The sequence below is a fragment of the Cyanistes caeruleus genome, chromosome 7 (assembly GCF_971803275.1).
Source record: "Cyanistes caeruleus chromosome 7, bCyaCae1.hap1.1, whole genome shotgun sequence".
NCBI classification, from domain to species: Eukaryota; Metazoa; Chordata; class Aves; order Passeriformes; family Paridae; genus Cyanistes; species Cyanistes caeruleus.
The window spans coordinates 28,414,941-28,431,334 of record NC_141707.1 but is presented as its reverse complement, the minus strand read 5'-3'; the positions used below and the strand labels follow the sequence as shown (position 1 = coordinate 28,431,334).

General features: G+C 39.3%; 1 protein-coding gene across 1 annotated transcript in view; it reads left to right on the top strand.

The window, feature by feature from the left end:
* CNTNAP5 (contactin associated protein family member 5) overlaps positions 1-16,394 on the top strand; it is a 269,753-nt gene that overhangs the window by 60,671 nt on the left and 192,688 nt on the right. The window contains exons 2-3 of the mRNA XM_023931219.2: positions 8,286-8,396; positions 15,744-15,937. Coding sequence (XP_023786987.1) covers positions 8,286-8,396; positions 15,744-15,937 — 305 coding nt within the window. The remainder of the gene's footprint in view (positions 1-8,285; positions 8,397-15,743; positions 15,938-16,394) is intronic.

Below are 16,394 nucleotides of genomic sequence, written 5' to 3'. Positions count from 1 at the left end.
GATTCTGTGATTCTGTTCTGTGATCCTAAGTAGTCAGAATGATGTTTCTGTCTCATTTGGCTGAATATTGAGTGCTAGAAGATGTAATGGCTCTACTTAAATAATTGAAATTATTATTTTTCCAAATTTTACTAGAAAATGGATATTTTTTTATTAGTTGTGTTAGTTATCTAAAATAGTAATTTCTCTCACTTGCAGATAAAGCATTTGTGTTTCCCAAACTGGTTTTTATGTTCTAGCCATCATGATAACCTATGTTCTGCTGCTTTTGTGCAGATATTTTTCTTATTTCTCTCCTGCTTGTTTGTTTGGGTTTTTCCTCAATAAACCTTATTCTCAGTGAAACAGGTATTTATATTCAATTTAAAAAATTGTATTTGTAAAACTTAGAAAAACTGCTTCACAAATGAATTCCTGAACAATTTTAACACTGAGTAACATCAGCAGAAAATCTGCCTTACCTTCTCTGCATTTTAATTTTCTGTAGGTGAATGTCTACGGGACTCAGTCCAGCTGACTCTGATCATTCTTGTGTTTTTCTTCTAATAATGATCCTGGCAGCCTTGCTGATGGGTGCACATACATTAACATTTTTCCTGCAAATTTAGTGTTGTTTTAATTATATTATGGTATCTTAAGACAAATGCTATTCTGTTTCTTAGAATCCATGACTTAATCCATGGTGCCCTGAACTCTTTCAGTGATGGCCTCTGGTGAACAGAGCATGCTTGTAGCAAAGTGATACTTTTGAAAGGCATCAAGTTTCTCTTTTTGTGAGTGCTGCTAGAACTTCTGAAATGTTAAAATACATTCTTGATCTTTGGCATATATAAACTTTCAAACTTTGTTTGAAATGAATGAGTAACAAGTCTCATCTAGGCTAAGATAAAAAACGTGTTTGTGATGATGTGATGCTGTGTGGTTAGAGAAAAGGACCTCCACGTTATTAGGTTGTTTATTTTTCATAATGTAACAAAACCTGCCCCATGCTGACAAATTCACTTACCTGTGTTTTCCTGTACAGAAAGGTAATCTCAGGATACATTTCCCTACCATGGTGTGAGGGGATTTATACTGTCTCTTCCCTAAAGTGTGTTAAATGTCAAAAGGGCAGACTGCAGATATAAAACTTGCTTCATCTGTTGTGTCAGCTTTGTAGGTTTCTGCTCTCGGGTCAAAGATCAAAGCACTCTTACATTAACAGGATATCAGAAATGTGGAAAGGAGAGGCAAATAGGCACAAGAACCATTATATTCTGAGAAGAAAATAGTAAGAATCTCTGGCAACAGCTGTTGAACCTGCTGAGAGTAAATCACAGCTTTGGACAATAATATGCTTTTGCAGGTTTATTGAAATATAAATGTTGGAAGGCTGAGTCAGCACATCCTTTTGTTGTGGCTCTTTTTTTGTTTTCCATATAGAGAAATTTCAGTAATTTTTGAGTGTCAAAAATTGATTTCTGTGATGGATTTGCTGTTCATTGACAGCAGCTCATTCCTGTCTGACAACAAGCCTTTGACCTAATGAAAAGCATGTAGCATAAGATAAAGGGATGGTACCTTCATTTTGTAGCTGCAGACATGACTCACCTAAATGACATGGACTGTGACAGAGCTGAAATCAGAGAATACTTCTTCCCTTAACTTCAGATCATTCTTCTTTAACTGTATTTTGTTGGTAATTGGCTTAGTCTGATGTTCTTTCACCCTCTCAAAACAAGAATTGCTTCTGCATATTAGTTTACTGGAACCGCACTGATGGCTATTTGAAATTCATAGTTTGAGCCCTGTCGCTCTGTTCCTCAAATGCAATTCTACTTCATTATTGTGAGTAGGAATTACATGGCAGACATGCTTGTTTCAGTAAAAAATAAGACCCAGTACTGAATCAGTTTTATGAGAGCCCCTTGAGTCATTCAAAATCAGACTTGACCACTTTTTGTGAGACAAGGTTATACGTGCACACTCTGTAATAACAGACACTCTATAAATGCACTGATTGAGTAATACTTTTATGTCTTTACGGGCATATGAAAGAACACTTATGTAATTTACAGTTGCTTTGGAAGAGCTCATGATTAGCTTAACTATTGACGTTTATTTGCAGTATAGCACGGAAAGAAAAAGGAACGTTGTGTTGTTAAGTACTTTCTCTAGTGTCTTATATCTTGAAAAATATGCCATGCATTTCAGCTAACAGATGGAGTTCACAGCTGTGCATGTACGTGTAGCCAGTCTCTAGGAAAAAAAAATAAAAAAAGGAAAAAAGAAGGAAGTTATTTTTGCAGAAAAACAGGTTGTTTGGGGTTTATTTTATTTTTTCTCGTCATGTTTTCAAGCATCATTTACTAAGGTTGTTAAATTGGTAGTAGAACCTAGATGTAGGTGGTAGTTCCCGTGAGAGGCTTTTTGTGGGGACCATTGATACAGAAATAATCTCCCAATCTCTTCCAAGTCTGTAGCCATACCCATGTTGCTGCACTTCCTGTGTCTTTTGTGTATGGATGTTTTTTTACCCCTCACACAATCTCCTCCTCCTCCCATGCATGTATATTTCATTGGGCTGTAACAGCGAAGGTTAATTTCCACAGTAAGGCCAAGTATGTATTTTTTGCCGTTTCAAAGGAGAATTGTACCTACAGAAGGCAGGAGAAAAACAGATGAAGTGAAAGGCATCAGTGGTCACTCCTGAGGACTATTAAGAGGCATAGTACAAAACGCATGGTTTACATCTTTAAAGCAAATTATGCCATTAAGTGGGTAATGCTAAAAGGAATTTTATCTGGCCTATAAATACCAGTGAATCTTTTCAACTTCAAATCCCAGTACAGAGACAATTTACAATTGCAATCAAAGTGATGCACGCAATTTAACTTCAGTACCGTCTGTAACTCTGCTGGTATTTTAATAATGAATAAAATTATATCTTGGCAACAAAAGTCTCACTGAAATAATATACCTTTAATTTCCCAGTGAGACCTCTTTGAGACTAAGCTACTAGGCCTCTTGTTTACCCTGAAATCTCCTTCATGTTGATTATAAAATGGACAAATCTGTATTTAAATAGCCATCAGTGTGCAAAAGGTCTGTGATTCTGTGAAGCCTTTGTTAAACTCCCTTTGAAATTCAGGGACTGTGGCTCAGGCAGGGGTTCGCACAGCTGGTCACAAGCACTTGTGCCCTCACTGCACCTCTTGCATCTGCTTCAGCAGAGCTGTAATGTGTGGGCAAGGTCTATTGCAGGAGCTCTTTGGTGATGTGCTGGGCCCTGTGTTCTTGAACTGCAGCACCTGCAGAGGGCACCTCCCCTTAAAATGCTTTTATTTACCATGGGATAGAGCAGAAGGCATGACAGCTGCGCTCTTCTGAATTTGTCCTTTGGACTACATCATGAGACCTAACCACACCATTCTCTGGCTTATAATTCTTTCCTTGTGCATCTTCAATTTTTGTATTTTGCAAAGAGGAGGCAATTTTGGCTCTGTTAATAGTTTGCATGCTATCTCCTGTCCCCCACCCTTCCCTCAGTTGCCTCATTGGGTGACACCAGTCCCATATTCCTACTCTGGGTGCTGCTCTCATGGTGTTTATAATTATTTTGTGAGGTTTATGGTTGCTAATAGAGTAGCTGCAGCATAGATCTGAGTCTTACTGTGCCTTGTCAAATACTTTGCTTGATGGTGGTATGAGATTAAGTATAAGTAATTATTTATTATAACGATAGGAGATCATGACAAGCAATGTACTACCACATAAAAAAGAAACGCAAACTTCGCAGCATTTTCTGCACATTGGTCCTGGTGAAGGTACAGCAGTACCAAAAGCAGTTTGAGGCTGATGTTTGGAAAATCTGTGGAGCCCAGGGTCTGGAGATGTTTCACTGAAGGTGTCCTCTTTATCAGAGCTTTTGTTCAGGAAGTGTTAGTGGTCTTTCTGGATGGCTTTCACAAGTGGAAATCAATGTGTTTTATCCCACTGACTGTTGAGGTGAACCAGGTAAATAGGAGCAGGAGAGGATTATTAACACATCTAAGTTTGGGCCAGTAATGACCCTACCTGTGTTCCAGAGATTGATCCTCTGCAAAGGACCTGCTCTAAGAAGCATTAATGTGACCATGAAGGGTTCCTGGGGTTTGTGATTTTCTAAATATCTTCAGTGCCCACTAATCATGAACTTTCTAAATGTGTTCCAATTGCTGCTGATGAAGGCTGTCTTAGCCTTGAAGATTATAAACTGGATCATGCCAAGCCTACCATCACCAGTGTGGAATGTATACTGGAAAAACTAGTAAAGTCAGTCTGAATCTCTGATTTCTGTGCAAACTCATTTTTGCTAATACTTTAGTTGTATTTGAGAAACCTGCTGTTCTTCAGGAGTACATCCTAGTCTCTCTAGGACTTGGATACAAGTTTTTCAGTTATTTTTTCATACATATCACAGATGTTGAAGGCCTTCACAACATACAGAGCTCAATCAGATATTTGGGCCAAAGGCCTTCTCTGAAGTTCCATCTTGTGTACTATTAGCTAAAGCTGGTATTATCTGGTATGTTTCAAAGAAGACTAAGAGTTAGTGTCTAAATGTTACTTGAATGATTTTGAACTGATAACATTTCTATTTGTGGGATTGTCCAAAGTATTCTGTAAAAAATTAAAATACATGGGCAAAGACTGAGAAGATATTTCCTTGTTTTTATTTGGAGGGTAATTAAAGCTACAAGAAAAAGAATCAAAATCAATCAATAAAACAACTTTATAATATGAAAATAAAAAGATAATACATTAACATTAGCATTCTTTGTTTTTTGGGTTTTTTTTGTTAGTTTTGTCATTAGTTTCTAAGAATCATTAGTGAATAAAACCCTGAAAATTCAGGTTGATATATGTAACTATTTTTCTTAATTCCTGAAGAAAGATTGCTTATGAAAGTTCTAGTAATACTCATGACACTGTAAATGCTGTCAGTAGCTGCTTGTTTTTCAGAAGTTGGCATATTCAAGGTCAGCACCCTTTTCTCAAATGCAAATCAACATCTGTATTGTTGCATGGTTTGCATGAAGAAGTTGGTTTATAGGTACAATTAGACCCTATTTTTCATTATTTCTTTGCTAATTATCTTGTCAAAGAAAACATAGGAGAAAACGACTGAACAACTGGCTAGTAAATGCGCTTTTGTGAGTTTCCAGATGTTTTAAAAGGGTTTGTAGTGTAGAATTATTCATTGTTACAACCAGTGTTTTAATAGGCATGATGCATTTAACTCCAAGAAGCAAAGTCCCTGTTCTGACAGGCAAACTTCCAAAGCAAATGGAGAAATAGGTCAGGAACATAGGTAAGGAGCTGTAAATGTGGGAGCACCTGAAATAGTATTTTTTTTGTCACATCAAGTTGGGGGTATGAAGCCTCTTAAAATGTCTGTGCTGGGATTATATGGTGGGGATCAGGATATGTTGGTTTTGCTTTTGTTTTTACCATGGCTTTTCTCTGATCTTGCATAAGCACAAAATTTTTCCTTTCTTTCTTGTCTGCATCCATCAGAAAAGGAAACATGATAATAACATCCTTTATTGGAGAGTTTTTTAATCTTGAGAGGTGTATCTTTGGGGGTTGGTTTGTTTCCTTTTCATATTTCCTTCTCATGGAAGCAGGGCCAATGGAATGACTCTCACTGTACATGCACATCCCACCTTTTTGAACTCTGTACTCTATTTTATCTAAGTTTTACAAAAAAGATGTCAGTCTCAAATGTGTACATGTTGGGTCTCTGACAAGAGATTTATCAAACCTGTTCTGCAAATGATCTGGATTGTTGTGCATGTACAAGTTGACTGGTGCATGCAAAGCACTTTGCTGTACTCTGGAATTTCATTTGATGTATTAAATCTGTGCCATATTCTGCATTGTAGGTCTGTGCGTGTAGAACTCTTAGTTCAGCCTCCAGTGCAGAGTTAATTTTGACTGAGTGAAGGGCAGAAGAGTGACCTTACATCTTGTCAGAGTATCCATTCAAAAATATCTGCACTTGGAGGAAATTCCTGCATGTACTCTGAATCATTCAATCATTACTCTCTTATCTGTTGAAAGTTGGGCTGTATTAGTCCTGGTGCTCTCAGAACTATCATCAATTTCTTAATGCTGTCCTAAATCCTGAAACCATCAACTTACATGATTTTACAGTTAGGTATTAATTCAGGGAAAGTTTCCTAGCTGTAGTTCAGCTGTTTTTTTCTTTTTTTTTTGGACCAAAACAAAGTAAGGATCCTGGAATTTAGTGTGGAAATGACGTTGCAGTGCTGTAGCAGCAGGGATAGAGATGAATGTGCATTGGGACAGAAGCAAAGGATATGGAAATTTAGACAAAGCATCTCACAGTTGCAGGAGCTGATTGTCACTTCTCAGCCTGGAGCCTCTAGAGATCCCAGGGCAAACCTTAAATGTGTTGCTCTGAAATGGTTTCCTCTTGCTGTGATGCTGAGATACTTGGTACCTCAGTCCTACCTTTGGGGAACAATGATGGACAGCTGCATCACAGGCTGATGGATGTGCTGAGTTCTCTCATGGCCCAGGAGCAGCCACAGGGAACTGAAGAAAGCCAGCAGTCTAAACACTGTTTAAAGTAAAATATCTGCATTCAGTTATTTCCAGCCTCATGTTTTAAGTGTTGCTGAACAGTTCTGTAGGTCTGTCTGCTAGGATCTTGGACCTTCTTTTGAGAGGTTCCCAACCCCTCTGCTGTGTTTTTTAGAATGTAGAAGTTTGGGTGAATTCAGTGCCCTTATGAACTCAACATTTCCAATCTTTGTTTAAATCTCTGTTCAGGTCATGAGTGAGAGTGAATTTAAGACTCTCAATTTACAGTTGTTTTGTTTGGGATATATTTTAAGTACAAATAGAATGGTTCTGGCCTGATCTGGCAGATCGGGAGACTGGCACTCCACAGAGCCTTCAAAAGTTCTCTTTGAGATTCAAAGGGTGTAAGTCATAGGGAATCTGCTCAGGACCATGATGTTTGTTCTGGTGGCTAATCATCCTTGTGGCTACAACATCAGTGCAGAATTGTCCCTAATTTATATATCTCACAGATTTTTCTGGGCCTTTTTACTCTTGGAAATCAGAGAGATAGGAAGGGTTTTGAGATCCATCATTCAATGCACTGATACAAATTGTATTGATTACATTGATTTACTTTCATATAGAGTTTTTTGATTGCAAAAATATCTGGATTGTTTTAGAGAGTCATTGCAGAAAGAGATGAGAAATACTTTAATGTAATCTGTTTCAATATGGAAAATGTATCACTCAGGTTTAGAATAATCTAAATTTGTTTTCATAACTATCAAGCAAGCTTTGCTTTTATTCTTTGTCTTTTGATTTACTCTCTGAATGTAAGAACACTGTGGTGGCCTGAGATCCTGGTGACCTGTGGGTCTTTTCCAGTAATTAGGTCCATGCTTGCTCCATGGGAGATTCAATTAAAAATGAGAGGGATTTATTATTATTCCCTGCTGAAACCCCACATTATGTTCTTGAGTGTTTATGTGACAGCACTGAAATGAGAAAATTTACTTTATTTAATTCCATCCCTGTTCAAACATTATGGGCTCAAAAATTCCACTTGAGTGTTAGCATATCCCTTCTGTCCTCAGAAGCAGAGGTGAAAGAAAGAGAGGAGAAACATAGAGGCTGCTCATGTGAGTGAACAAAACTAATTCGGCCCTGCACATTTGTGTGAGCTTGGGGGAGAAATGACGGAGATGTTCAGATTTTGAGAATTGAGTGCCTGAGACACATGTGAAGCACAGGACACACGTGTTGCAAAACCCCCCATGGCATGTTGCTGTGTGTCACCTCCCCACAGAAATACGAAGTTGTAACTCCTGCATTACATACATGTTCTGTGGAAACCTGTACTGGACACACAACACCTGGGGTGTTCTCTAAGGTCTGTCAGGGCATTATTGCACTATTATTTTGCAACAAGAGTCAATACCCTCTTTAACTGCAGGGTTGACAGTCAAATCTCATTCACTGAAAGGACAACATCTTCCAGTTTTTTAGGCAATCGATGTCTTAGCAGCAGCTCTCATGTGGTTGCTGTCCCACCAGACTGGAACATTCTGCAGGGTTAATTTCAGTTCTTATATATGAATTAGAGCACAATTGTGCTGTGTGTCCATTCTCTGTCTGCTAAGTAGAGAAAGCACCACCTGCAGATAGCACAAGTTGGCATATTGTTGCTCATATGATGACCTCTGTATGTTTTGTTCTTTTGTTTTCCTTTTTAGATAATTGTGATGATGCATTGGTATCTCCCTTACCTTCAGCTGCCCTTACCAGTTCCTCTGAGCTCTTCAGTACTCACAGTCCCAGCTTTGCAAAACTCAACAGGCGAGATGGTAAGGTTGCAGTATGAAATGCCTAAACTATTCATTTTAATCACTTTTACAAAGAATAACTTCCTATACTGTTTGTATGTAGTGCATTCAGAGTCGAGCTGAATAGAGCCATTAGTTTATGCTCCTGAGAGTGAGCTATGTAGGAGCAATTTCCTCCTTTATTATAGAAAGCTTCTATTAATTTTGAAGGTCTCCACTTCTTTAAAGAGTTTAAAGGTCCTTAGGTTTGAGACACTGTTCTAAAATGTAGGTGTTGAAGACAATAGCAACTAGGTATAAAATTCCAGTGGAATTCAGTGATTACACAACTCTGCAGAAATAGTGAATGTGAAAGACAACTTTTCAGACATTTGCCATTAAGAATGTTTGAGGTCCAGATAATGAGGTGGAACTATTAATTTGAAGCATAGTACCAGAAAGGAGAAGTTGGCAGTATTTAGGACATTATTTGATATCCTGTTGCAGATTTGGGTTGTTGGCTCTTACCTTGTTTCCAAGGTAGAGCCTCTAAAAGTGGAAGGCCCTGCATTATCGTATTACCTATGAATTTCATTTTAGGAAACACTAGAAAGATCACTACTAGAAAAAAAGATCTCAATTGAAAATAAATCAGAATTTGCATTCTTAAACATCCCTAAAGTGTTTTTTAATCAAACACCATTTGATAAATCTATAGAAAGACAGTAAAGGACTCCCTCTTATATGCTTGGCACTAATGATAAGGAGTTGCTTGGCCATTAAAGAGGTGTTAGATGGGAGTTACAATATCATATTTATATCTCTTGAACCAGAGTTCCTCAGCAAGTAAAAGGTTATATAGTAACTGCTTAACAAAAGAATGTAATAAACATTGAGCAAGATATTTGAACTTGCCCTGCCATTGCTCCAACTGCTGGCTGAGATGGTCAATAGCTATGCTTATGTGTTTGTGCAGATGGCTCTAATAGCTAATTTTATCTGTAGAAAAGAGAAAGAGGTTCAAAATCAGTATTGCAAGTCAAGCTCTGGCTGTTCTCTATATTAAAGAGACAATTAACAATGTTGGAAATTATGGCAGGAGTTTCAATTTAAGGTCAGAAATTGAAATAGGTCATGGTTAGTTGTCCCACAGTAGTTTTGTCATGTAGTGAGGGGTAATATATTGTAGTTTTTCAGCAATTCAGTATTACATTGGTAAAGTCCATGCTGTCTTTTAGCACTAGCCATGGGAAAAGGAGACAGAGTATTAAAATCAAGCCCTGTGTAAGGGGGTTATTTCAGCAACTTTTTCTTCATGTTTTGAGTGCTTATGTGATAACTGATGAGCTGAAGCCAATACAGGGACCTAAAAGCTAAAACTGTACCTTGTCTAATTCTTTTGCTGCATGGACTTATGTAGGAATGTGCAGATGTAGTGGCAGCAGAGTTCATATGGGGACTTGCTGTGGCAACCCCCAAAAACAATGAATCCTCACACAGATGGTCACTGCAGAATGGCTTTACCCACAGCCACGGTCCTTTCAGAAGGAAACCTGCTCCTGCCTTCCCCATGGCTGCAGTCCCTGCTTTGTGGTGGGCTTGGCCACAGCCATGCACTTTGACATGCTCCAGCATGGCCTCGTGCACAGCACGGTGCTTCAGGGAGTACCTCCAGTATGAACTTACCCTTGGACCACAGTCCCTTCTGAGGTACCAGCTGTGGTGCAGATGTAACCACAGCCCCAGGCTCTTGGAGATGTACATGCTCTGGCATGGGCTTCTTCACTGCCAGACACCTGGGCTGTCCTTTTGCCACGGGGACTCGTCCACAGGTCACAGCCCCTTGGGCTCGGGTTCACACTGGAGTTCCAGCCTGCCCAGTGCACAGGAGCAGCAGAGATGCCCTGGCCACTTGCCAGCCCAGGGCCATGGGCACTGCTGTTACCAAAATGTTCCCAGGCCCAGCAGTCAGATGATGAGCAGTACAGCAAAAGCAAAACGTAGCTACTAATGAGCAGTAGACTCTAATAAACAGTAAGGGAAGCGAGCCCCATGGCAAACACAGAAGCTGCTGATTAATAGCTAACCAGCAGTAACAGCTGTAAATTCAATCTAGTACATTCCAATCAAATCTGTAATTATCTTGAGCCCTTTGGGGCCCATGTTGGGCACATGTCATGGACAAACCCCAGCAGCTCAGCTCTGCACAGCCACTCCCTCTGACTGGTGGGATGGGGGAGAGAATCACAAGAGTAAAAGTGAAACCTTCACTCTGAACATCCCCCTTTTCCTCCTCCTTCATCCCCCAGTTTTAAATGCTGAGCATGATGCTATATGGGATGGGATATCCCTGAGGTCAGTAGGGGTCAGCTGTCCTGGCTGTGTCCACTCCCAGATTTTGCTTCCCCCTACCCTCCTCACTAGTGGTGTGTTGTGAGGAGCAGAAAAGGCCTTGGCCTATGTGTAAGCAGTTCTCAGCCACAACAGAAACAGCTCTGTATTATCCACAGAGGTAACTGTGCTTCCAGCACAATTAGCCTAAAACCAGCTGCTGTGAAGAGAACCAAGTCTGCTCTTGCCAGAGCAGTTCCTGTCCTTGGGTTGGAGGAGCAAGCAGTGGTAGATGGTGGCTGTAGAAACTTTCATAGACTTGTCACTTGAATGCAAATAGTAGATATCTTTACAGGAAATAATGTTTCCTAACAAGGACTGGGCTGTGGCTTTCTGATAATGTTGAATGCTTTGATGAGCTGGCTTAGCTTTGATTGTAATTGATAAGACAGTGCTGCAAGGAACAGAGCCTCTGGGTAGAAAGCCAGATGAATATATTTGTTAATGTAAACATGAATGCAACAAGTGAAGATGAATTTGTAAAGAACAACCCAGGCCTTTATTTACAAAAAGTTCTAATTCATCAAGTTTATTCAGTAATAGATAACAATATGTAAAAGGCTCTTGCTAAAAAAAAAAAAAAGGCCTGCAGTAGTAGAATGTGCCATTTAAAAAAAACAAACACACAAAGTACCCATGAGTAAAGCTTTGTGTGAACAGCTGAAAGTGCTTAATTAAAATGCTGATAAATCTGTACTGGTAATGCTAAAGAGCTAGTATAATTCTGATAAATATGATTCTGAGGTATGAAATATATTATTTACCCATGAGAGGAATTTATCAGATTTTTTGTATACAGTAAATAAATAATGAAAAATAACAAGAAAATTGCTGCAGTATGACTGCATCACCTAAGATTTTTCAGTTCTTATTAGCTCTCAGCCAGAGTAGTCAGTATAGGCAATTATGTATGTGAATATAAAGCGTATATAATGTCAAAAAGAATTTGTTTTCTGGCCTGGAAGTGTTTGATCTGGGCATTAAAGTAAAATTCTGCAGCAGGGAAGCACTTAGTTGCAGTGGGAAGTCCAGGAGTTCTTAGTGCTATATAAAGCCATTTGAGCTGTTTGAAAGGCATGTAGGGTGGAAATAATAATGCCCTTTGCTTTATAATAATCAACTAAAAATAAGTATGGGCATCCTGAGCAGTCCTGGGGAAGATGAAAAAGCATAGACTGTATAACACTGGGCTTAAATGCAGTTTTTGAAACAACTATGGCAAAATGTACAAACAGTCTGCAAAAGAAACAAAAGTATTTGATCATATTTTTTGGAATCATATGTGTCTCCAACTGAGAAACCATCAGATCCTTGCTCCCCACATATTTCTAACATTATGATTTGTTGCCATGGAGAATATGAACAGTGTGTCAGATTCCTGTGGTATTGTTTTTCCACTGGGGTGTTTTCCTAATACCATGTTGAATGCCTCTTTTGAAATGATTCCCAGAAGATGTGAAATGTGTGAGCTGTGAGGAAGGATGGTGTAGCACAATGTGCAGGATCCTGTCTATACCAGTGGGAACCTGGTGGGCAGAAAGGGGAAATATTGAGCATCCTGTCTCTCTCTTTTTTGTGTGAGAAGCAGTTTGACAACACACCTAGAACAGGTGTGCAGATCTGATGGGCATAATTAAAGCCAAATTTTTTGTCTTGTTTGCCTTTATGCCACACTTAATAAAAGCTATATGGTCCTCTTCAATATTTTTGTGCCCAATTGCAGGAAGAAAGACCTTGGGCTGTGCTTTTATCTGTTCAGAGGAGTTGATATCCTGTAAGTTGTGTCTTCAGTAGCCTGTCTTGTTGCCTGTTAGAGCCTTCTTGTTCTTTGTCTTGGGCCTGTGCTAGCAAAAAGTCCACAGGGCAAGCATCAAGGTGGGTGGAGGAGCAAAAGGCTCTAAATGGTTGCTCTCCTTTGGTTGTGATTTTTTTGCTACTCACTAAAAAAGTACAGGATGGGTTGTTGACACACTGTTAGGAATGATGTGCATAAAAGAAGTGTGCAGACACAGACTGTGCTGGAAGAAATGCCAGTATCCCTTCTGCAACCTGCTCTGTATAACGGAGTAAATGGGGAGGAAAAAGAACATTTATTGATTTTTGGCACTCACAGCATGTTTGGTGAGGATTAGGGATAACCACAGAAGCAAGCAGAAGCTACGTGTTTGCTTTATTAGCGGAAGTGAGAGAGGCCCGGTGGGAAAAGCTTCAGTTCTGCCCTCAGTCCTGCAGCCAATGCAGCTTTACTGTTGCAGGGATTTTAGCTGCATTCTTACTAGCAGTAGAATTACTGTCCACCTGTGGAAATGGTAATGGTGGAAGGTTTGGGAGAGGGAAACAGTGGGCTTCCTTCTCCACAGGAAAAAAAAATATGAAGCAGCTGCTGTTCTGTGAATACATGGCCTGTAACTGATATCTTTCTTGCAAGACCAGCTTTGGAGAGGTGATGCTATGAGCAGGTGTCACCGCTGTGTCTGCACTGCTTACATCTAAAGATGACATTCCCAGCAGACAAATGTGCTCATGTAAAGAGAGATACAGTTCAGAGACACCATGTAATCTATGATTTTAGGGCTCAAGCTCAGCACAGATCTCCCAAATTTCTGTTCAGTGTGTATCATTTGTTTGACTTCAAAATTATAAGCCTGTGGTGTTGTGCTCAAGCTGGAAAATAGCAGAGCACAGTAAAGCCAAACACTTTTATGGAAAGCATATCACATTCCTGCCACTTTTGGCAGCAGAAGGGAGAAAGCATAAAGTAGATATTTAGTTATGATGTTTGACATGCTACTGGGAAACATCTGTGCTAACTGGCTTGGCTCAAGAACTTGTGTATAAACTAGAACATAGAAAGTAAAGCTTTTGTGTTTTTTTAATGGAAAGCTCACCAAATATTTTTGCTCTAAGTTATTTTCCTTCATCTAGTTGTCGTTCTCTATGTTGAAAGATGAAAATGCCAACTTTCTTTTAATATGTGCTGAAAACATCTAGAATAGGCTCTTTTGAGTCATGAATGGAACAACTTTGCCAGAACTTCTGAGGCATATTTTTATATCGTATCAGTTCCTAGAATAAAACTGAGAAAAAAAAAATAAATAAGGAAAAGCAGCAACTATTGTGTTCAGAGTCTATTTTAGATACTGGATATTACAATCCAAAGGAAGTTTTTGCCCTTGGCTCCTGTGTGCAATAATCACAATTGTGTGTAGGAGAAATCTGTAGTTTGTTGTGTTTGAATACAGCTCTATAGTTTAAAGGCACTGCTCTGCACTTTAAAGGCAGAAAACATACTTTCTATATGGCACTTAAAAAATAAAAATAGAAAAAAACCAACCCAGTGGTTAGGACTGTTAACAGGAGGTATTATAGTCTTACATAAGCTATATATAGGTATGGAGTTAAAAGAGCTATGAAGTAGTTAAAGCAGAAATCAGTGATGAAATTCCTAGTAGTCTCATTAGGTGTTTCATGGCATGCTCAGAGGAGAGTGTATTCTATTTAAGGCAGGTAAAATAATCAGTGATGATGAAGATTTCTGTTGTGATTGGAAAGGGTAAATCATGGCACTAAGAAAGCAGTATGCATTGGTTTGGTTGCAAACTCTTTTCCCTGGAGAGTTCTTGTAGAGGAATGAAGGCTGGGTCATGCAGGGGAGCAGGAACAATACTTCATTCCAGGTATGGAATAGATGTAGCTCTGTTTCAGGAGTTCAGATAAATCCTATATTAATAAATTGTAAATAATTGCAATTATGACTATTCTTAGACAAAGGGATTTCAGTTGTGAGTTGAAAAGTACAATGCCATCCAGGAAAAACAAGATGTTTGTAAAAGTGCAGAGTTCTTGAAATTGAGTTAATTGATAGAAACCATATTTATTAATCTTTCAACTCTATTCACTTCAATGAACTTTTCATGGAGCAACTTTGAGACAGATCAGTTAATTTTATTCCTAATATGATTGTGTTCACTATAGTCATACTGGAGTGCTTTTCCAAACTTCATTAACAGTGGCAAAACAAAAAGGTGTTGTGTTGCAGAAGCAGTGGCATCTTAAAAATTGGCTGTCTTGTCTACTTGGTTGGTGGCTTGTGTTTCCCATATCTGCATTGGATGCTTATTGGTGAGGCTGAATTGAACACCGGGTGTATGCAGAGAGTAAATGTGTGCAAGGAGAAACAAGTTAAAGGAAAACAAACATAGCCTGTAATTTTAGGGTGTAAAAGAAAGCAGGAGACCATAAAATATTATATTCCAGTCTGGAATGATTTGCTTTTAACCATAATCTCCCATTTATTGTGGTGAGCAAAGTGGTAAAATGCAAGCAGTGGTTGCAGTTCTGTTTCACTGGCTTGGTGTTACCACAGTCCTGTTTAACCTCTAAAGGAGTTCAAGGGAACCTTTACTTTTAAAGGACCAACATGCATTACAAGCTTGTATCAGAGACAGCCTACTATCCAGTGTGAAGGCAGTCCTTTTAGTTGTTCAATCAAATGGTTTCTAGCTCTACAACAAATTATCTGAAATGCATTTATAAGCTGTAAATAAACCATTCTTTCAAACACTTAAGAGGGCTCAAATAAAAATAACTAACATTTTGCATTTCTTTCAGAACATAGCAAAAAGGAAAATATCAAAGCAAACTGCAAGTTACAAGTCCACATTCCCAGAATTGCAAGGAGGGAGTAAAAAGGATTTTTTTTTTTTTTTTTGTGTGTGTGTGTGTGATTGAGCAATCTCATTGATGCTTGTACAGCTGAAAAAGAATAAATTTCCTTAAAATATCTTAGAAATTCAAAATTCCTCATGAGCTATAGGTTAATGGAAATAACCTGATGGAAGCACACATCATGTAGTGTATTTATTTCCTAATGTGAAAATATGTGTTTGCTCAAGTAGAGTCCTCTGTGATGACCTGAAATAATTTAATGGTTCTTTATCAAGGATAATTTTTTTGTGCTGTCGTGGTCATCTAAATTCTATTCCTCCAATCTTTCAGGAGCTGGTGGCTGGTCCCCATTGGAGTCCAACGAGCAGCAGTGGCTCCAGGTTGATCTGGGAGACAGAGTGGAGGTGGTGGCGGTGGCCACCCAGGGCAGGTACGGGAGCTCGGACTGGGTGACCAGCTACGCGCTGATGTTCAGCGACACCGGCCGCAACTGGAGGCAGTACAGACAGGACGACAGCGTCTGGGTGAGTCTGAGCTGGCAGTGCCTTTGGCCCCAAATCTCTCTGGTTCAGGCTCATTCGGGCATCTGGAGGAGCAGCTCCGGTTGCACATCCAAGGAGTGCTGCAGGGGTGAGAGGGCAGACCTGAGCGACTCCACGGGGCATTTAGATCTAAATGGGTTATGGCACCGACTGTCTATGTAATACAAGTTTAGACCCTCAGGACTACATTGTTTTTCAGACTACGAGGATGATCAGGGCACTTAAAATGACCTGTGTGCTTTTGTGCTGGGTTGGCTCTGCTTCAGGCACACCAGGTTAAATGGGGCTAATCACCTCCATGCTTTCTCCAGGAAAGATGAAAATTAATTCTATGCTTTATATGTGTTTGGCCAGAACAAGAGAGATCATGCTGAGGAAGATGGGTGGTAAATTGCTCCTCAGCTGGAGAAGGCTGGAGCTGCAGCATGGATTGTGGGAT